Source organism: Centruroides vittatus, unplaced genomic scaffold (assembly GCF_030686945.1).
Source record: "Centruroides vittatus isolate TY-2023 unplaced genomic scaffold, ASM3068694v2 contig_5, whole genome shotgun sequence".
NCBI lineage: Eukaryota > Metazoa > Arthropoda > Arachnida > Scorpiones > Buthidae > Centruroides > Centruroides vittatus.
Window position 1 is genome coordinate 3,522,777 of NW_027122286.1, and position 22,592 is coordinate 3,545,368.

General features: G+C 27.7%; 1 protein-coding gene across 16 annotated transcripts in view; it reads left to right on the top strand.

Annotated features, from left to right (window-relative positions):
* LOC136978245 (voltage-dependent calcium channel type A subunit alpha-1-like) overlaps nt 1-22,592 on the top strand; it is a 637,477-nt gene that overhangs the window by 43,738 nt on the left and 571,147 nt on the right. For 14 of the 16 annotated variants that reach the window (XM_067273927.1, XM_067273930.1, XM_067273917.1 and 11 more), the window contains one exon: nt 20,501-20,709. In XM_067273927.1, coding sequence (XP_067130028.1) covers nt 20,501-20,709 — 209 coding nt within the window. Of the gene's footprint in view, nt 1-8,706; nt 9,108-12,086; nt 12,617-20,500; nt 20,710-22,592 lie in introns of those variants that run through there. The other 2 variants (XM_067273928.1, XM_067273929.1) reach the window with 2 other exon arrangements.

Here is a 22,592-nt window from a genome sequence, read left to right on the forward strand (position 1 = left end):
GAAAAGAGATTTTCTAATTAAATTGCTACAATACAATTGGCTTCCTAATTGGCATTCATTCTATCGGATTAAGATACTTCTCGATATTTAATTATTCTTAATAAGATTAACTCTTTTCGATCCGATTTGTCTCACTTTCTTATCCTCATTCCGTCATTCTCGTTATGCAAGAAAAATGCATCAACTCGTAAAAGGCAGCTGCAACAACAGGTGGAAGGTCATAATTATCGTCATGGTAACATTCGACGTTTCCCATTATATGAAAAGGTTGCAACGCATAGCAATATCTGCACGCATGAATAACCTACGTAGCTATTTTTCTTCCCTCCGTGAAGTAAAAATTAAATTACTAGTAAAGCTTTCTGTTTTGCTACAATAGAATTATATTCCTTCTCCCCCTGTAAATCGCACTTTCCTGCCTTGCTATAGGATATTGCAGTGAAACCACCTTTCTGAGACGTGCATTTTATGTCTTTGTCATTGAAATTTACTGGATATATGTATATTATCGTATTGTATATACAATCATAATGCCATTATTATTATTCTTATTCTCTCTTCGAGGCTGTACGTGTCGCAGTATAATAGCGATACTGTAATGATACAATCGAAGGATGAGATTCTAGAATAACATAAAGATTAATTACAATTTGCTGCCTTTCCCAACTGGTAGAACGCGTTCTCCTGAGGTCTTGAACTGTCTTTATACATAATAACACAACACTTTGACGCTCTTTAATACTAAAAAAGCTGCAGAAACAACATTGTGATACATCGATATTGAACGAAATTCCAATGTTTAAATTTCCAAAAATTTTATTTAATAGTGTTTCTTTATAATATTTATATTTTTAGTATTCTGCATTCTACTTATTTATATAATAAAAAATAAAACAAACTCATTTCATGCTTTAAACTCATAAATTCTCTACTCTAGATGTATTTACTATGTTAATATCAGTATAATTTATTATTCATATAAAATAACGATGTCACAACCCATTTGTGATAGAATTATAGCAACAAAAATGATTGTTTCTATGATAATAACCGTAAAAAAATACTGTTAATGTAATAAAAGTTCTATTGGCTTTATCTTTCTAATATCACTTCTGTAATAAAGTTAAAAATGTATAGCGACATAATTATGTTTCTCATCATGTAAATTATTTTGTACACCTTTAAACTTTCAGAATAATTCTTAATCATAAAAAATACATTTATAGGTTAAGAAAAAATTAGTTGGATGACGATAATATTGTAAAACAAGCACACGGATACTACGTTACTACAGTAATGACGGCTTTTATAATTTAAATCATAAAATTCCTAAATTAAAGAACAACAGTTTAAATAAAAAGCTTTGTTTGTGTTTCTCTTCGGTTTTCTCTTCACATTTAGAGTATTATCATTTAAAAATGGGAACAAGAATAACAAATTTTATTAATATCATATAGCAGATAGAGATGCGGTAACATTAACAAAGAATATTAAGATTTAATTTTATTATTATAAAATTATTAAATTACCAAAAAGTAATTTCAGAAAGTTCATTTATTATTTGTTTCTCTTCAACTTTTTATACTACAGAAAACAGCAATCATGGGCCATAAATAATCTGATATTATATAGCAGATAGATAATACGCTACTGCACTAATAAAGGTTATTACAATTTAATTTTTTATGATAAATTCCTAAATTTCAGAACAATATATCAAGAAAACTTCATTTATTATTTGATTGTATTTCTCCTGAAGTTTCCTATACTCTAGAAATAACAGCCATAGTTTCATCAGCCACTAATAACCTGATACAGTGGGTGGTAGAAACAGCAATTACGAAGAGTCTGAATCAATTTTCTTCTTTCAATTTCATCTCGACTTTCTGTCGATGTTTGCCCGTCAATCATTTCTTCCATATTGAAATGGGGTGAGGCAGATGATGAATGGAAACATGTCTTACTTCATCAACTCCGAAGAATCTGGAAGAATTACACACTGCGAGTTAAATTAGACAAATATAAAATTTTATACAATATAAAATAAGCATTTTCGATTACAAAACACCTTGATAATCTTACTTTTATGTGCAAATTACGGATGAAATTTTAATTTAAAATGTAAGTTAGCACTGAATGAGAGAGAAGAAAGTGGTAAAAGAATTTTTAAAGTAGCTATAAAGTATTTTAATGCGAATTTTTCTTTTATGAAATGTATTTTTGATACTAATTTTAAGAAGAAAATAATTAATTTTTTGTTTATTTTTTCTACTTAATTGTAAAAGAAATGGGAAATAAAAATCGAGTATCGAATGCTGAAGCTGTTCGTAGAAAAAAAAAAAAAAACAAAAATGAAAGGAATTCGCAACGTCGGAATCTTTACGAGATAATTACTACATTTGTAAATGATAATTACGAGTTAAATGAATCATTACGCTTTAATTTTTGTCTGCATTAAATATAATTTTATCTTCGTCGTACATGTAATAGCATTTATGAACTACATTTTAACATGTAACAGTACATTAATGAATATATATATATTTTTTTCCTCTCTTTTCGCGTGTTTTCACTAAAGAATTCAATTGTAAAATTGCGAAAAACGTAAATATTTTAAATTAATTCATTTAAATTTTAATAATAATTAAAATTTTTTTGAAATTTAATTATAAAAATAACTTATACATTTTATTTAAAAAATGATGCTATTATATTATACACAATTTAATTTTTAATATAAAAATGTATTTAAAAATTAAGAAAATATATTTTAATAATTTATAATTTCACTCGTAAACAGTTTAGCGTTTAATTTTAAGATGTACATTTTATAATTTTCCAAATTTTCTCGTTTAGATATAACCTTAAAAATTATATATTTAATTTAAAATTATAAATCTTTAATAATTTTATTTAAAATATAATTATTCTGGACATATATTTAATAGAAATTAATAAGGAAAACGTCAAGAGAATCGTTATTCATTTCAGGAAACAAAGAGTTTAGCCATTTTCCTTAATTGAGATGCTAAACAAAGCAATATCCACTTTCTTAAATCAATGGAAACAAGTGGAATAGGTGACAAATAAACCAATAGAAGCCTTCATTAAGTAACAAATTTGCAACAAGTGGAAACAGATTGGTAGGAAACGGGATTTTAATATACTTAGTCATCTGTTAAATCCAATCTTCCTTTCATTGTGTTGTATATAATATGCTTCATAAATATTTAAATATTTTCGCAGTTTTCTTAAATTATTTTTTTCTTAAATTACTGCTGTAATATTCGACTTTTTAAATTTAAATATTTGATATTTGAATTATAATTATTTTTATTTACAAAAATAGTTAATTTGTGTGTAATTAAGTATGCGTGCAAGATTTACATATCTCTCCTTACTTATTACACAATTTTTTCGAAAAAAATGCTTTATATAATTAAATATTGACTAAATAGATTTTAAAATATTTGATTTATAGTGTTATATATGCCTGATTTTTAAAATTTTACTATGTATCATCATTCATCATCGTTTTATACGAGCATCTATTTTTGACAATTTCTCGAAATATTATCGAATATAATTAAAGTTTCTTTGTAAATCGGTTTTATAATATCTTATTTTTAATAATAATTGATCAATTTTGATATAAGTTTGCTAATATTCTCGCGAATGAGCCTTAAGAAGAACAGGTGGATTCAAAGTTTACTCATATCCGATAGACATGTTTCTATATTAAAAAATTCGCCTTAGAATAAAAAAATTTGAATAATTAAAATCCAAATATCATTCAGAAACCTTTAATTTCCAAAACAAGTTAAGTTGTATGATAGACAACTATAAAATTGTATGAAAATGTCTACTTTACATGCAGTATGAGGCAATTATTCCATTTCTAATTATTATATCTTGTTATATTGATGGTATTTAGGCGTGTTTTCTTGTAATTCCGAGGTTTCTTAATAAATCAGCATAAAAGAGATGATTCTGGCGTTGCTGACGAGATAACTTCACTGTTAATTTTGTTATTTATGCAAATTATAGGAATAACATGAAAGTATGACGTAAAGAATCTTGATCCAATTAGGTAATTAAATCTTTCAAAAACATACATTTGGGTTGTCTGTACGTAGAATGTTGATAAATGATAGATATAGCGCTACTACTTCAATGTAAGATTGGTAAATATTGGACGAAAGGATTTTAAAATGTAATATTTAATCGGAATTTTTTAAGACTACAAATTAAATTATTAATTCCGATAAATTTCTAACTAACTGAACTTTTTTTATAAATAATTTAATTAAAGTTTTAACTAATTAAAATCGATTTTGAAAGTAATTGATATTTAAAGTTTATTTTCCAACAAGTAAATTGCAGCTTCCAGAGATTTTCGATTATATTCTCGATCTTCAAGCAGTTTCTATTATATATTATATTAACAAAATGATAAAATATAATTTCGTAAATGTATAATTTTGCTATTTTATATGAAAATTTTAGAATTTAAAATATATTTTTCGATGTAAATGTTCGTCTCGTCACATCGATTCAGTGTTTATATAGTAAAGTTCGTCATTAACGCAGAATTGTCAAACCAATGGTGACTAAATTTGCATGTAACTACAGATTAAGGTCTGTGATGCAGTTCATAGTAGCAAATTTAGAGAGACTTTGACTGTAATTAATGAAAGCCGTTACTGTAAAGCATATGTATGACCCTATATAACACTATACACAAATCCTGTTTGCCTACAGGATACGTTTGATTCTATATAATCTTCAATATATATATATCAGATAATGTAGGATTACACACATTTGCAGAACCGTATTTACCCTTGTAGTCTAAACGATAACATATAAGAGGCCCTTTAGCACCACGAAACTTTAATGAAGTAAGGCCTTAAACTTAATTCGTTTAGATTATGTATAAATCCTATTGTGTTTCTCTGTAAGAAAATCTCTATATATTGATAGAATCTGAATACGTAGAGTTATATACGGTCCAGGTATACGGTATACTCTACTTTTAGCCAATACATCTCCAAATTTATCATTATGAGCCCTATCACAATCTAATATTTGTTTTTCATATAACTTACTTATAAATCAATATACAGATCTAATATACAGTAGACCCCCCTATAACACGGTAGATAAGTTCCGTGTTATAGGGGTCTACTGTATATACAAATAGCTCTACATAATCCTAGATATGTGTATATGATATAGGATATTATGCAGAATTATGTAACTTATCGTATTCAAGAAATACTAGTAAAATATATAAGTAATTTTTAAATTTTATTTACAAATTTCAGTCTATTTTTCTTATTTTTCTTTAGAAAAATCTATATATTTTAGTAATAAATGCTGAAATAAAAAAGAAAGAAAAATCTCATTTTGCGACACAATTTTTCTTAATTTAAAAGTACTATAGTTCCTAAAGCGTGCGTGACCTTCAGACATACAGACAAATTAATCAAGAAGAAAAGGAGATTCAATGAATTCTCGAGTTCCATACTTATAATTACGTAATGTTTCCACGTAAACACGCACTGTACAATATATCTAAAAAGTTTTCCGATCTTCTTACAAATATTGTTAGTAATTTATATTTTAACACATAAAATTGAGATTTTCAGCGCTAATTACTTTCGTGGCTCTTATAATATTAATAAATAAAATTTAATATAAAATTTTTTCCATTGTTCGGGGGCCCAAATCGAGCGCTTAGTTTCTCTTTCAGGATAATCCTCATCTGTGAGAAGGCACATTTTCAAGAGCAATTTTCGAAAATATAATTGATATTTTAATCTTTTATTAAAACAAAACTTAAAAATTACATTTTTTTTTTTTTTTTTGTATATGAAAGCAAAGAATTTACTTTAGAAAAAAGATAAATATGCTATTGAAGCGACCTTATATAAATTAAGTACATTTAAAAGCGTTGTGATGTTTTTATAAGATAAATATAATATTATTATTAAGTGATTTTTAAAGTAAAATAATTATTATTTTTAATAATCGATCCTTCGCTTCGCTTACATAAAGCTTGGTTATTGAAAATTTATGAAAATATCTAAAGCTCTCATCTAATAAAATCCGCAGAAAAAAATGTTTATAGAAGTATTTATTAATCTTTACAACTCAGTAACCTTTCAAATTTTCTTAAGAAAATACGCATTTTATTATCGTTTTTTAAAAAATATTTCTTTGAAAGAAAATACTTTTCATTCTTCTCAGAACAGATGTCGATTCCCATCTTTTCCCTTTTCTCAATATTACCACAATCTTAATCCTTTCATCTCTTCAAATCTTCCCTTTCTTCTCAACACTATTTCTTCTCATAAATATTGCATTAACCATCGTTTCTCTTCGGATCGTAACGCAATTAATTCTACTAAAACTGCTACTAAAGTTGTAATACTGTGATACAATAATTAGTCTATAATTCTTCTTGATTTATATCTTTACTTTTGCGATATATAATCTTTGTATCGCGTGTGTCAGTACATTTCATCTTTTAAATTATTAATACCGGTGTATAGTTACATATGAACATACATGACTCTATATAATTCCCATGTATGGCTTTATATATCTCACTTACATAACTATAGAATCTGCATTTATCTTTCACGTATGCGACATACCTACAACTTATAGAGTTTACATATGCTTTATGCATACGGTATACAGATTCATACTACTTTACATTAATATAACTCAGTATATATATAGACATATGTACCCTGCATACAGCATGCATAATCCCACATTTACTGTATGTATTATATAGATGCTGCGTATGATCTAATTTATATTACACACAAATATGTATGTAAATTTTATAATCTGACTGTAACTATCGCAGCTACTGATCCTGTTACAGCGCAGTTACTATCATTGCTGCTGATCCTGTTAGAGGTAATGTTACTATTTCTACCGCTGATCCTGTTATAGTTACTGTTAAAATTACTGCTGCTGATCCTATTATAGCTACTAATAATATTGCTGCTACTATCCTGTTAGAGTTACTGCTATTGATCCTGTTACTGCTACTGCGTTTAAATATATTTATGTGCATACATAAGTTACGAGCAAATATTTACACGCATTACTTGTATATATACTTAAGAATTGTGTAAATAATTATACATAATTTATTTGTTGATTTGTTTTTATAAATTATTGTAAGCATAACTTTTAAGTATTGAGATAAGGTACGGTACATATGTATAACATAGATCAATTTCCTAAATAATAAATGATCGATTGTTTAGAGCGCTTGCATGCAAACCAATGTTCAATTGTTTTTTACGTCTATCGTATTTAGGTTAATAAACTTCCGACTGCTATTATCTGAAAATTTCAAATAGACAGAGTTGATGTATAACAATATTTATAATTTATATATATATATATATTTATCAATTATCGATCTGAAAACATGTTTTTCTATGGATTTCCTCGCGTGCTATTGTTAAATTTTGACATTTAAAAATTAATATAGGAAAGTTTTATATATTTATAAATAAATTTAATAGAAAAACATGCTGTTAATTTATAAATTTTGACCAAAAAACAAAAAGAAAAAGAAAAATTAGTTTACTCGAGTATTCTGGATAGTTTATGTTTCACTCAAGAGATGTCGCCAGAAGTAATTTTGTTTTCTAAAGTATTTATTTTGGAAAATTTTAATAATTTAAAATTATCTTTCTTATTAACTTGTTTCTTGATGATAATAACAACAATAATAGAATATTGCATTTTTTATTATGTAAATAAAGCAAAAATAGAGTATAAGATTATCATATAAATATCTTAAATTACGATGGTTAAATATTTTAACTATTGATCTGAAATTATTTATTTTTATTTATTTATTTTCGTTTATGAGAATAAAAAAAATGACTTTTGAGATTTTATTTTTATTTACAAAAGAATCAGCTAGCAGCCGATCGAATTTTCTTCAGTTTATCAAACATGTTTCAGTGTCGCCATCTAGTATAACATTTTAGAATTTATAAATATTTAATTTAAACTAATCGATATTTTTCTTAATTTTTCCTTATAAATTAAACGTATTATTGTTAAAGTTTTAAATATTTAATTACATTACATAATATAAATTATAATAATAATAACTATTATTATTAATTAAATAATTTAGTATTTACTATTATTATTATTATTATTGTTTGATAGAAATATAATTTTAAAATTATTCGTAATTATTTTTCAATTTTTACTTTTATTTTTATATAACGGCTGACGTATATTAAGTTTTTCGCATTTAACAATATTTAATTTTACAATAGAAATTCTTTTAGTATTAATTAAAAATTAAATTATTGATTTTATATGATGTTATTTATTTTTTTTATTTCGAATTTTTCAATATTTTTGATTAAACTGTTTATTCCGGTAGATGGCGCCAAACAAATATCGATTTTATTTTGATTAATAAACGAATTTCGGTTGCTAAGATACGAACGAATCCATTATTGATGGAAGGGTTGTCAGTTATGTTAAAATAATATTAAATCCTCGTTATTTTTAACAGCCGTTAAATTTAATCCAGTATTAAAGTATGGCTTATATTCTATAAAAACGGAGATTTTATTTTAAAAAATTCTGATTACGAGCTCGAAAATTGTCACTTATCCAAGAAAACGCCCAATTTTACGATCGTTATCAACTGTGGTTTTCTTTTTGTATACCACTTGTGGATTAATCTGTAGATCAAATAGCGTTTTTTCTAGGTTTTTGGGTAGTTTCGAGGGATATTTTTGAAAATATTCTAGAGTTTTTCGGCATATTCGAAGTAGAAATGGTAGTTGCGATGCTAGTTTCTGAAACCCTGATTCTACAGGTGTTTCACAAGATAACTGGAACGATCGCTGGATAAGTGTACCATCGACCATAGAGACCAGAACGTACAAAGGGATCGTCACAGCTCCGGGTCAAAAACGAGCGCATGCTCCATGGGCGCATTTACTGCATCTCGCCTTTGCTTTTCTAACTGACTTGCACCGCATCAAGTCCGTTAAGCGCTTTGTACACTGCCTGCCTTGGATATGACATGCGAGTCGGAGGTAAGAGCCCTTGTTATCATACTAGCATCCATTATCTCCCCCGTGAACGGTCGGGGGTCGAAGGGATCGCAAAACGCTACTTAATGCGTTCGGGAGGGGGAAATGCCGCATTTATGACCCCGTTTCGGTGGCCTATTCCTCTAACACGGATCAAGATGGCGGAGAAAATGGAGATGAATTTGATTTTTGCATAATAAATACAAAATCTCGATTTTCTCCCTCGAGTTTCATCCATAATTTTTTTCTTGTTTGATTGATGATTCCTTCGGGAAAATATCAAAATTATATATCTTAATTAAGAAAAAAGATGATATTTGCCACCCGGAAAATCGGGATAATTAAGTTGATCTCGGATGAAAATTCTCGATGGTCTCTTTTGATTGTTGTTCCTCTTCGAAGATCTTTAAACAGACATTTTCCGAGACGAAATGATAAAAATCAACAAGAGAAAAATTTTTATTTTGTCCTCCATCATCAACTGGCATTTGGTTCTCTTCCAAGAAGAATCGTCTCTTTCCATTTATGACCTTAATATTCCATCTCCTTACTTTTTAAATATAAAAAATAAAAGTTAATAGGTTAATACTGTTGCACGTTTAGGCATTTTGCCCAAAATTTTTCATTTTATTTCAATTTTCTTATTTCTTCCTTTTTTCCCCCCAATATTTATAAAGTAAACTTTACACGTTAATTTACATAATTAAATTATTTTTCTTTTATCTTCTAAGAATTAATTCATATTGTTTTGTATAAAATATTAATATTTTTCATCGTATAAAAATACAACTATATAAGTTATATACATTTTTTCCCCTATAATGTTTAAAGCAATATTTAAACCAAAAAGTGGGAAATTTTGATGCCATTATACGAAGACGAAACTCCACATTTTACAGAAGTATAAGCCGTTACGCAGGCCTGCACAGCTAAAGCGCCTAGGGTCACCAAATAAATAAATTCATTCCTGCTTAAAAGAATGATTATTGTAAAAGTATAACTTAAGTTAGAAGTATGAAAGCTTAGCTTTAATTATGATAGAAATATAAAAATGCGACTTTAATTAAACTGAATAGTGGGGAGGCCCGTTACGTCACAACAAGTTTGGACTATTATTCTGATCAAGTCTAATATTTTTCCTTCAAGAAATAACTGAGCTAGCGCCTAGACTTTAGGTCTATATGAAAAAATAACAGCCCAAACTTGATGGCCTAAAATAATAGCCCTACCTTATGTAATTTTAAGTAGAATTGTAATAAATTTAATTATGTCTAGTGCAAGTTTTCAGAAGTATAACAAGTTAGAGATTAGTTAGAAAGTAAGGAAGTGTAATTTTAAAATGAGATTATTTAACATGGCGATTAGTGATTTTATTTACAAATATGAAAAGTGTGAACTTAGTATTATAAAGGTGTGATTTCCGGTATATTTCTAGTTTAAAATTCTAATTAAAACTGCTATTCTAATAATTTAAACTCGCAGTAGTCATTGTGAATAGTTTAAACTGCAAGAGGAAGGAAAAAAACACCATTAAGTAGCAAAAAATGACAAGAGGGTACCATAAGAAAAATGAATGAATAATAGATTTAAGATTCAAAATGAAAAGAACAAATGAAAGAAAATTGACAGAATTTTACTTAAATGATGATTCTTCTCGATTCTCTAAATGTAAAATTATTGATAAAATCAAATGGTTAAAATGGCCGCTGGCAGGTCGAACAACGTTATAGAAAATAAAGGCGTTAAAACGAGCTAATTAATGTTTGTTTGAGTAAAGTTAGAAGATTTAGCGAATATTCATCGTTATATCGGAGAATTTTAACAAATGATTGTAATTTTATTCGCAATTATATCTCGAAAATTTATGGTTAAAAGTTTTTAATAAAGTATTTACGAAGTTATTTTCGTAAAGTGACATTTTTTTTATTTATTTCTAAGGGTTTATTACTTTATTTTAACGTGTTTCTACCGGATTTATCAGGTAATTACATTTTTAATAAAAATTTTTTGTTTCTCTGATTGTGTTCTCTCTCTCCGACACGCCTCATTTGATCACGCAGATCTTTATCGAAACCATTATTTATATTTATAAGTTGTAAAACTTGACCATTATTTCAAGTTTAAACTTCTTAGAAATTTAGTTTAGTACATAAAAAATCGATTTTTTTAATTGATTATATTATATATATTAAGAGATTCGATTATTTATTTGTTGAAAGCAAATGTTTCTCCAATTGCGAATGGTATATAATCATACGGGGAAATGTTAATAAGTAATTATTATTAATTATTTTATTAATTATTATTAATAAAATATATAAAATCAATTAGTTAGATTCAGAAGAGTTTAAATATTTTTATAAAATTTAAAGGTTATATTCAATGATTTTTTATCCACTCTTCGTAGACTTTAATGCAATATTATTCCCTATTAAGTCTAATAAATGTATATTTTTAGTAAATATAGTTTAAGGAATATTTGACATTAATTAAAACATCTTTCTGCATAACAAATTTGTTTCGAATCACATAAATATATATGGTATTTAAGTGTTACATAATGTCATAGAAAATCTAATTTTCTAAAATCTTGACAGTTTATTTTTTTACAGTTTACTGGTACTGAAATACACGCTTGGGGGTTATTTTATTACTGTTTTGTCTTAATTAAATTTAAATATTTAAAATATCCTAGCTTAATTCGAAAGAAAATGCCAGAAGGAATTAGTTTTTCGTTGTAGATTTTTAAAAAATAATTGTAAATTTTTGGAATGATAAATGGTTGAAGATGATTTCAATCCCTCCTATTTCCTAACCACTAAAGAATATGCAAAGATACGTTTAATGAAATAGAAAATATGAACGTATGAAAGACAAGTCACGCAGTTTTTAAACTAATTTAATTCGAACAAGATTCAAATATCGATTTTCACACGTCTCCACACGCCATTTTGTTAAAAAACACACTAAAAAATGAAAGCAATCTCTAGCACTTGTACGTCATCTTTCACGTCCGTATTGTTCGTACAATACAGAAGACCGTACAATGCCGTGAGTTACGAAACATAACAATATTCTACCGTAATATCCATAAAAAATTGGGGATATTACGATACGCCCTCGATTCATCCTGAAGTACTTTCATTAAGAGGAAACTTGTAAGCGTCTAATTTGTTTAGCTTTATTTAAAGTTATTTGCGCTAATAATTTATTCGGAGACGATTATTGCTGTGTAAATATCTGTTTACGAAAGAAATTTGGGATGAGTGGATGCTTACCTCCCTTGTAGATACAATGAGCCACTTCCTTGTCGATCTATCGGTTATATCTCTTCTTAACTCGCCCATTAGAATTCATTCTCCTGTCAGTCCATGATTTGAAATTCTTCGACGTGTAGCAATGGGATTTCTTTTAATCTCTCCTCCCTTAATCCTTTCTTAAAACCCCGAGCATGTCGAGTTAATCTGCCAACTTTCATTAAACCTTTAATATTCTACAAGAATTTGAAAAGAGTGAGAGCTTTTTTTTTTCTGATTTATTTAATAGTCCCAGTGATAATTATTTTCTCTTTTTCGTTAAAGTTTCTCTAGTTTTTTTGCGTCGTTCTTTAAATTTATTGTTTTTAATATTTATAATTTATATTTTAAAATATATTTAAATCTCTGAAGGTACAGTACGCAATGAGATCTCCTGATTTCTTTAACGTGATGTATTAGTTCTGAAGATATGCAAAAAGACGCATTAATAATAATATTTTTTAAAAAATTATTAATTTTAACGCTTGTAATTTATATTTTAAAGTATATTTTTAAGATTTCTTTGCTAATATTTAAATATATCGAGTTTCTTCTGAAGGTATGCAACATCTCACGCTTTCTTTAACAAATACATTTGTCTTAAGCGTTGTTTAATAAAATAAAAATTTATTTATACTTTTATTATTTATTTGCTAATTATGTAAAACTATAGATTCATTTAAATTGGGTTATAAAAATATTTTTGGAGGAAAGATGAGTTTATTTATGAGTGATAAAGCGATGTCAATTGGGTGATCGACCACATTTGTGATACTTTTATTAATAACATGTTCATGTTACTGTACATTTATTGTTTTTTTGACTGTTGCTATATTGCAAAAATCTAGATTAACAACAAAGAAAAACGTAATTTTAAAATTTATATACATAAATATGTTGCTTTACGTGTAAATTTATATCACTTTTATCTTCTATTAAAATATATTTTTGTAATATTCTGAGCATAAAACTCGCTTAATAATGCTCCTAAATTGTTTTCTACATGCAAAATATTAACCGAATTATCTAAAATAAATTTAAAATTAATACAAATTAATATTTAATTTTTTTAAAACAATATTTCTAAGCATTATAATATTGTAATACGATTTGTGAGTAATTCGGAGATCGCGATCTACTGATTGAGAAGTTTTTACATATAAAGTAAACGTATAATACCATCAACCTTCCTATTTTCTTGTCGCTTTATGTTATTGGTATTACCGAAATCAAATGTGATTTTCAAGCATTTTTATTGAAATTCGCTCAAATTAACTCGTCGCTAAAGCGTCAAAATAGAATCTTGTTCATCAAACACATCTGGTCTCCTCTCTCGAATACCACAAGATGACAAGATTGGTACCAGCCGCCTTCCAAATAAAAATCGATATGTCCTTTTCTTCTTCTTTTATGCTTTACAATTTCATTTAATATTTAAAAATAACAGCTTTATTCATTTAAATATTTTTTCGAAATTTGTAATTAATAAAAACGAATTTATTATTTTTTCCGGTAGAAATTATCATTCATACGAAGCGTAAAAAATGCAGTAGTAGAATCATTAACAAATGGATATTGGAATAATGAAATTATCATCGAAGGACTCGTAATTACTTAGTTGCAATACTCGCGAGATCGTTGGGTGTGTCTAGTTTGCTTTTCTTAAAAATTAACCGATAACTGTTGCTAACATTGTGTTCTTTTGGGGGGGGATTTTTTTTGAATTTTTTATGGCACTATTTTTAAAAATAATCAATATTATGGAACATTTTCATAAATTAATTTCTTATTAAAAATATAATTCTTTAGTTACAGAAAAACGAGGAAGTTGTGTTAATATCTCACATATTCTGCTTTAACTTTAGTGTTTTGTCTCTATGTTTCGTTGAGTTTAATAAATAAATGTAAAACGTACTGTGAGCTTAATCTGTATGGTATTAACTAATGTTTGTTGGATGATGATATCAAAGTAAAATTGATGTTTGTAATATGGAGTGATGGAGAAAGTTCAATAGCGCGTGACCGTGACTTGAATATATCTCATGCAATGATCTCTTGTTTTCTGCTAATGGAATTACAATCGCTAGTTGCTGTAAACATTACAAGATTAGGAATTAATATTTAAAAAAAAACACCATTTCTTATCCAAGTCATCAACAGGTCCGGTCTTAAACCGATTGAACCGAATTGAATCAAATGCTAGAATTAGGGAGGAAATTTTCATTCTAAAGAAGATTGTCTTTTGAATTAGCAATGTTGTATGCAACGTCAATTTTTCAGAAGTTTAATTTTTGTTTAATTTTTATTTGTTTTTTAATGATTCCAATTGAATCCTCTTTTGTCTGTTCTGGTCATCATCATCATAGTATTTTGAGGTGCAGAGATGCAGTAGGCTCTATCACAAGAGGGTTATTTGACCCGGATCTCACATTTAAAGGCATCAAAATCATTTATAGAAAATTCTGGAATGGATAGAAAAATATGGAATTAATAGAAAAAGGATTTATTTTTGTCAGATTTTATTCTTTAAAAAATATACAAGTTTTAAACATTTATTTTAATAACATATTAAAGGCCTCAAAAAGGCTTTTATTGGCCTCTGAGAGGTCCTAACATCTAACAATAATTTTTTAATACAAAAATTATTGGTTGTTAGTCTTATTTCTATAATTGTAGCATAGATCTATAATGTAAAAGTATTATATTTAAACATATTCGTAGTTTTTTCTCTTATTTCAACAGTGACGTACGTTTCCTGGTTCTCTGAACACGGTTTGACACGATGTTTGTTGTTTTTTTCTGATGTATGTACAGTACAGTACAGTATGTGTAACTTTCTATGACTTTTCGTAAGTCGTTCGAAACGTAGCTTCTTTTCTCATTCCTCATCCATTCAATGAAATTTGTATGAAATTCAAATAGCCTATATGTTTTTGAATAACTGTACGGTGTTGATTTTTCAGTAACTGGCATAAGCCTAAACTTAATCATTATAACGCATACTTGGATTAAGATAAGTCGTTTATAATTGTGTTTGATCGTTAAAATTTTCATGTTGAATGCAGATTTCAATATGCGTTTTGATACTGGAAATACATCTTTAGTACTTAACACAAACTTGACATGAAATCTGTTGTTTTCTTATATATATGTAAGTGTATCTTTATATAACTTTACGTGGGTAATTCGAAACGGAGCCTTTTCCTCACTTACGTGATATTTCGCGAGTTCCATAGACATACAGTTTACCTTATTAAACCACTCATAAATCACATTCTGAGATTTATAAGTGAGTGTAAAATAAGGTAAACCATATGTTTATGGATGAAAATTCTTTTACGGATTTATTTTGTGATCACTATTTAATCGAATGTATTAATACATTTGAAGGCTTTCATTTTATTCTCGATGAGCATATTTACCATATCTAATGCTATGGACAGACTGTTAAGAAATTATAAGACTATCACGTTTTTTAGGTTTCTCAAAACTAACAATGTTTAATGGTCTCTTATTATTCTCAACAAAATAAATACAATAAATAACTTTTTGAACAATTAGTTCAACAATCTTAACACTGTTTAGTTATTAGTTTCACAAAAGTCAAATTTTCACTGTTAATAAATTATAAGACCACTATGAAAACGAAGATTGAGAAGTAACTTTTTTGTTGATTGATAGTTCTTCGTACCACTTCAAATAGCCTGTTCGGCATTGATTCTGCTAATTTTTTCGGTAGATAATTGACAATATTATCCCATTGGCGCATAATTTCACATTCAAGTTTTTGAACACTTGAAAATTGGCAATTATTTGCGTATACTTTCTGATTTAAAACCCTAAAATGTTTTCAATGGGATTTAAGTCAAAATTTCTTTATGGCCAAAGTATAACATTAATTTTATTTGCCTTAAGTCAGTCTTGAGTTGTCTTTGAGTTATGGCAGGTGGCATTGTCTTGTTGGTAGTATCATTTTCTTCCTCTAAAATATGATCTAAATGGGAGCAAATATTTTTCCTATAACACCTGATAATTTTCAGATTTTAGTTTTGTGCTAAATTTAACAAAACGAGTTTAATATCATAATTGAATGCTCCCCAAACCATGACAGAGCCTCCACCAATTTGTTTAGTAAAAGTCCTCTATGTGTCTTGTGCAAATCATGCCAATGTGCATTATTTCTATCTGGGCCATCAAGATTGAACTTCTGTTTGTCTTAAAACGCCACATTGTTCCACTCTTTGATCCAGGAGATACAGTTCTTGAGCCATTCTAATCTTGCTTGTTACTTACCCTTTAGTTTTGTGTAACTTGCATTCATGTTTTTCCTTAATGTTTTCTAAACAGTTGTATGTGAAACTTCTGTCCCAATTTCCCGTGAAATTTCTCTTGTGGACACGCTCTGTCGAGTTCCCAGACCAAAAACACGCTTGTAATCCCGTGAGGACAATGATTTTTTTTTTCGACCAGATCTCTTGTTCTGTCCATAATTTTCCTTTTTTTTCAAATTATTGTTTTGGATCTATTAAGAACACCAGCTATGGCCCTTTCTGAGCAACCAGCACAATAAATTTTCCAGATTTCTTTTTCTTTCGATTCGCTTCCTGTTGGCATGGTGTTTAATCATAGTCACTCAAAAATAACTTAAGAAAATTGTTAAAAAATCATTACAATTAGTCATGAGACAGCAAAGAAAACAGACAATCATGCGGATGATAGAAATTTCTTTTAAAGGAAGGGTTTAAGCCATATTTCTTAACAGACTGTATGTACTATACTGTACTGTACATACAAATAACTCAGGCTTCGTATATTTTGTATGAAGATTTTAGAATCATCCTGCGTATTAGTTTTACTGTAATGCAATGAAATTTGCATGATATTCAAATATAGCCTATATTGACGAATGATTCTGTAGTGTTTATTTTCAGATTAACTAAATTATAGTGCACTTATCTTAATCTAAACATGTATTGTGTTGATTAACTTGTATACAAGTGTCATGCAAGTGATGTTCATTAAATCTTTCATGTCGTTACGGAATGCAGATTTCAATATGAGCTTTAATAATTGAATATTTTGTTTTCGTTGCCACTTACAGTCGTTAGACGTCTGAATAATTATGCTTTTAAATAAAATTTCTTTCTTCTTTCGATAAGAAACGTACTAAAAGAAGATAATCGATAAGGAGATACTTGTAATGTCCTTTTTGAAGTAATTAAAATATCAAATTCCCATTGAATATAATTCGAAATTTAAAACGGTTGATCGTCAAAGGCTTGAAAGTACGGCTATCCACAGGAGGGAGAGTGGGATACTTGCCAATTGGCTCGTGATCTTAGGGGGCTCGTGATCTCAGGAGGGTCGTAATAAAGACTCATAGTAGAGACTACTGTAGAACCAAACTTTGTGTACTGTATGATTAATGATCGTATATATAAAAGATATATTCGGTTTTTATATTTTACATATTACTAAGAATCTCAATGTTTAAATCTTAGCACTTGTTAAAATTATCCTTGTTTAAAGCTGTACGTATTTTGAAATTGGTTTAAATACATTTTAGAATTATTTATCTTTAAATTTTCGAATATAATAAGTATCTAATTTTTATTGTAATTTAATAGAATAATTTTCAATTGTTAATTTTTGTAGCATTTTTCCATAGGAATTCAAATTTGAAAACTAATAAAGACAATTCTTAAATAATAATAATAATAATAATAATAACAATAATCTATATTTTATGTTCAAATAATTGTCAAAACCAACACTAAAAATACATTAAAACACTGGCTGGAAGCCTCTAAAGAAAGTTCAGGTTAACCTTGACCTTTCTTTAGAGGTTTCCAGCCGCATGTAAGATATTTAAAATGTTCTTAAAATTATTCCGTTGTGGATGAAGTTTTCATTATAAAGTCTTCAAATATTCTATCCATTATGGAGTCAAACGTCTCTTAGGAACCACCAACATCAACGACGGACTATTTATTGTCTCCTCGACATGTAAATTGTACTTAACATGTAAATGATGCAAAATGTCCCTTATTAATCAATTAATATTCGTAAATTTCGTATTTTATCAAAAAAAGTTTCTTCACTTGGATAATTTTCACTTAAAAAAGATCATTATCTAAAAGTAAAAATCATATTGCACATTTCTATAACTACAAAACCAATCATTACAATTATATTAAAAATACAATAACACCTGTGTAAGCCAGAATCGCTCGATACAAATTTTATTTTCGTTTTGAACAGGTTTAATATTATTTCTCCCTTTTTTAAATCTTTCAATTCTATCAAATAAGTGTTACACAGTTACGTACGTTTAAAATAAACGTAAAAACATTTTATTGCTACATTACAAAATTAATCTAAAGTGATTCAACTAAAAATGAAAGTATTCGAATGTAAGAATTGAGAACCATTTGATTGTAATAAGTTTCGTTGCGCGCTTGATCAATTGCTAGGTATTTGAATATTGAAATTTTTCGGGTGATATCCATAAATTAGTTCAAAAGATAGAATGCAAGCCAGTTTGAGTATCGAACATGGAAAAATGTAGCATTGTGTTTACATTATTTTCAGAGTTTTTAACGAATTATTGATACCTACGTTACTTATTCTGGAGAACTTGGTTCTCGGAAACTCTGGAGAACTCATTCGAATCTTAAAAGTTTTCAATCCTGCCCTTGGTTAATTCCTACAAAGACTAATAGCAACAAAGTCGTGTCCTCTCGTCACGTGATGACCTGTTCTACCTGGAAGCAATTCTATTTGTCTACGAGTAGAATCTTAATTTTCCGCTTTATTCGGGTTAAATTATGTTTTTCGTGCCCAAGAACATCTTCCGGTTTTCGGCTTATAGTAAAATTTAACGTAAAAAATTGCTGCGTTCTGGAAGTTTTTCCGTTCAGGCAAGTTTCCGTTTTATTGAGGCTTCGTTTCAGACAGATTTTAGACAGGTTTTACCGTACTAGAGTGACCTTGACCTTTCTTTAAAAGCTGTTTAGGCATAATTAAAATGTTTAAATGTTCTTTAAAACGATTCCATTAAGGCATATTCAAATGTCCTTTCCCTTATGGAGTCAAATGTCTCTTAGCAGCTTTTAATGAAAGGTCAAGGTCACTTTGGAACCACCAATTTACATCAGCGAAGAACGTTTTATTGTCTATTCAATTATTATTAGCATGCAAATGGTATAAAAACGTCTTCTGTTGAACGAATTCTTTGTAGATTTCATATTTTATCAAATAATTTTCTTCGTTCGGCCATTTCCATTAAAAAAATAAAATCTTTATTTGCAATTTCACATAATTACCGGAACCACCGCAATGTCTAGTTTTCATCTTAGTGTTTTAAAGTTTGTTTTAATTCTTGCTTACAAATTAAAGAAAGTTCGTAAGCAAGATAATGAAGGCCATATATTATCATGTGATCAGAGTTATTTTAAAATTAAAAGCAATATATTTACGAATCGTTATTGCTATGAATGCTTTTTTCACAGATCTTTTAGTATTTAATTTACGTATCAATCGAATAAAACATAAGAATTTACAAAAGGTACCATGTATGCAATTTATGTCTCAACTTTGCTGTATTGAGAAACATAAATGTTCTACTCAGGACCCATCAAACGTTCTCTTTTACGCTTTCTACTCTGTAAGTATTAAGAGGATTTTTTATTAAGCCCATTGTAGATTTGGCCACGTGGTGAGAGATGGGGCCTGGCATATCCGGGACACACTATCCCGGAAAATTTTCTGAGAATTTTTGACCCATCCGGATTTATTCCCGGGTCCTCCAGAGTAGGAGGCTGACACATTAATTGCCCGTCCATCGAGTCGTCAATCTCTTAGAAGTTGAAAGATTCCTACCTCTGTAAATGTGAAGACCGAGCCAAATGGCTTCCTGTTCCTCCTGTGACAGGAATCCTCTGTTAAGTCACGATTTTGTAGAGAACGTCCAATTGCAGGATTCTTATTATCTATTAATATTAATATTTTCATATTAGTTTCTATTTGCAATGATTTTTATGATAATTTAATATAAGATACTTACAAAATCTTTGCATCTTTTTGCTTTTTTTAATATAGATTGACAGCTTTAAATGCCGAAGCAGCAGGGTTGGGTGAAGCTGGCATTTTCAGTGATTATGGCAGTTTAAGAAAAAGAGAAATATTTCATTCAGAAATGGCAAGAAAGAGAGGACAACAACTTAAAAGAGGCGAAGGGCCTTCATCGTTATTTCTTCTGAGTGATAAGAATATCGTCAGGAGATGTACCAAATTCATTATCGAGTGGCCATATCCTTTCTTCTTTACTTGATATTTATATATAAATAAATGTATATATACAGGTAAATATTATTTAATTCAGGATTTGAACATAAATTAGCAAAAGAAGAACGTGAAGGGAGTAGAGTAAAGGTAAGATTTGTCTTTATAAAAATTGATTTCGAGTGGAAACGAGAATTATATTGATGTACAATGGAAGAATATCGAGTCTTTCACTACTTAAAGATTTAATCTAGGTGAGTGCATCGATGTATAAATTAGTTTTATGTGATTTTGTAGCCATTCTAATCAAATTGGTATAATTTGATAGATTTTTCTCAATGTACAGAACATTTTCTAGATTTTTTTTAAAGCTTTATGCCTTATTTTTTTTATCAGTTTTTCTTCAGTTTTATCGTTATTTAAACAAATTTGCATAGTTGTATTTTATGCATTTACTGTTTTATAACTTATTTATTTTCAATAATACTTTCATATACAGTACTTATATAACAGTCCTAAAAGCCTTCTTTTCTTGTTTTTTCCTCAGAATCGTATATAATAAAATTATTTTTCCTGTGATTTATAAATCAAAACATTAATATATATACAAATTGATTCATATTTATTACATAAAAAGCTTCGAAACGAAATGTCCTCGTCGCTTGTTTATCTTAACACTTCGGTGTTGCATGAAGATAAATTAATCGCATAAGTTATTTAGCTTAGTGTCAAGAATTATAGAAAAGAGGATATCATTAATGTAAAAGTCTTCTTTCTGACTAGAAACGAATTTCATGTTGTTGTGCCTCTGAATTATTGATATAATGATGATTGTCGGATGTTACTTCTTAAGAAAAGCAAATACTTGGATTGCTTTCTAGACAAATCATTCTTTATTGAACGAATTTAATTTGCTGTATTCTTAAAATTTTTATTGGAGATTAAAGAAAATAGTTATTTTAATTGTCTTAAAATAAAATTTTTAAAATATTTAATGGAATTTAATAAGACAAACTGCGATTTTAATTATTATAAAATATTTTAAAAACAATGAGATTTACATATAAAGATTCTATACATATAGTATTTTTAAAATATTTTATTTATTTTTATTTTTTGATGTACATTTTTAGTATAAAACAAGAAAAATAACAGAAAAAGATTTTTAAAAATTGCTATTTTACTTGTTTTAAAAGAAAATAAGTCGCTTTTAACTTTAATATCTGTATATAAATATCTGAAAAAAATTCTCTCGTGAATATGGCATTTTTTTATTTTATCCTGTTTTTAATATTTGTGTTAAATACACGTTAAAACAATTTTCTTGTTTTGTACTTATATTTAAAAATGTTCTTTTTAAGTGTTTAAAACAAATTTCTAAAAAAATCAAGGTTAAAAGTGAAGTATTTACATATAAATATTATCCTAAGAAGTCTCTCCTAAATATAGTAGACTTACTTTATTTCTATTTTATACTTTTTGTGTTAATATAATTAATAAATGCAATATAAAACAAGAAAAATAAAAGGAAAATACTTTTAGAAATTACTTAAAATTTTCACTATAATCTCTCTGGATTAAAAACTGGAAGATCGAACATTTCTGTAATGCAGTATCTTGGATCGATCTAACCTTTTCATAAGTACAGACGAAATACAGTGTGAAAATAAATTGTTTCGTTAGTCGTTTGTATTATATAGATCCATATTTTCTATAGATATCAATTAATCGAGTTCTTTATGAATAGTTTCCTATATGTTTACATAATTCTCTCTTATAATTTTCAATCAAATTTTGCATTATTAATCAATCAATTAATCGACAATAACTTATCAAAAGTATCAATTAGTGTTTAATATACTCTAAACATGATTAAAAGTTAAAATATATCTTAGTTTTACAGGAAAGA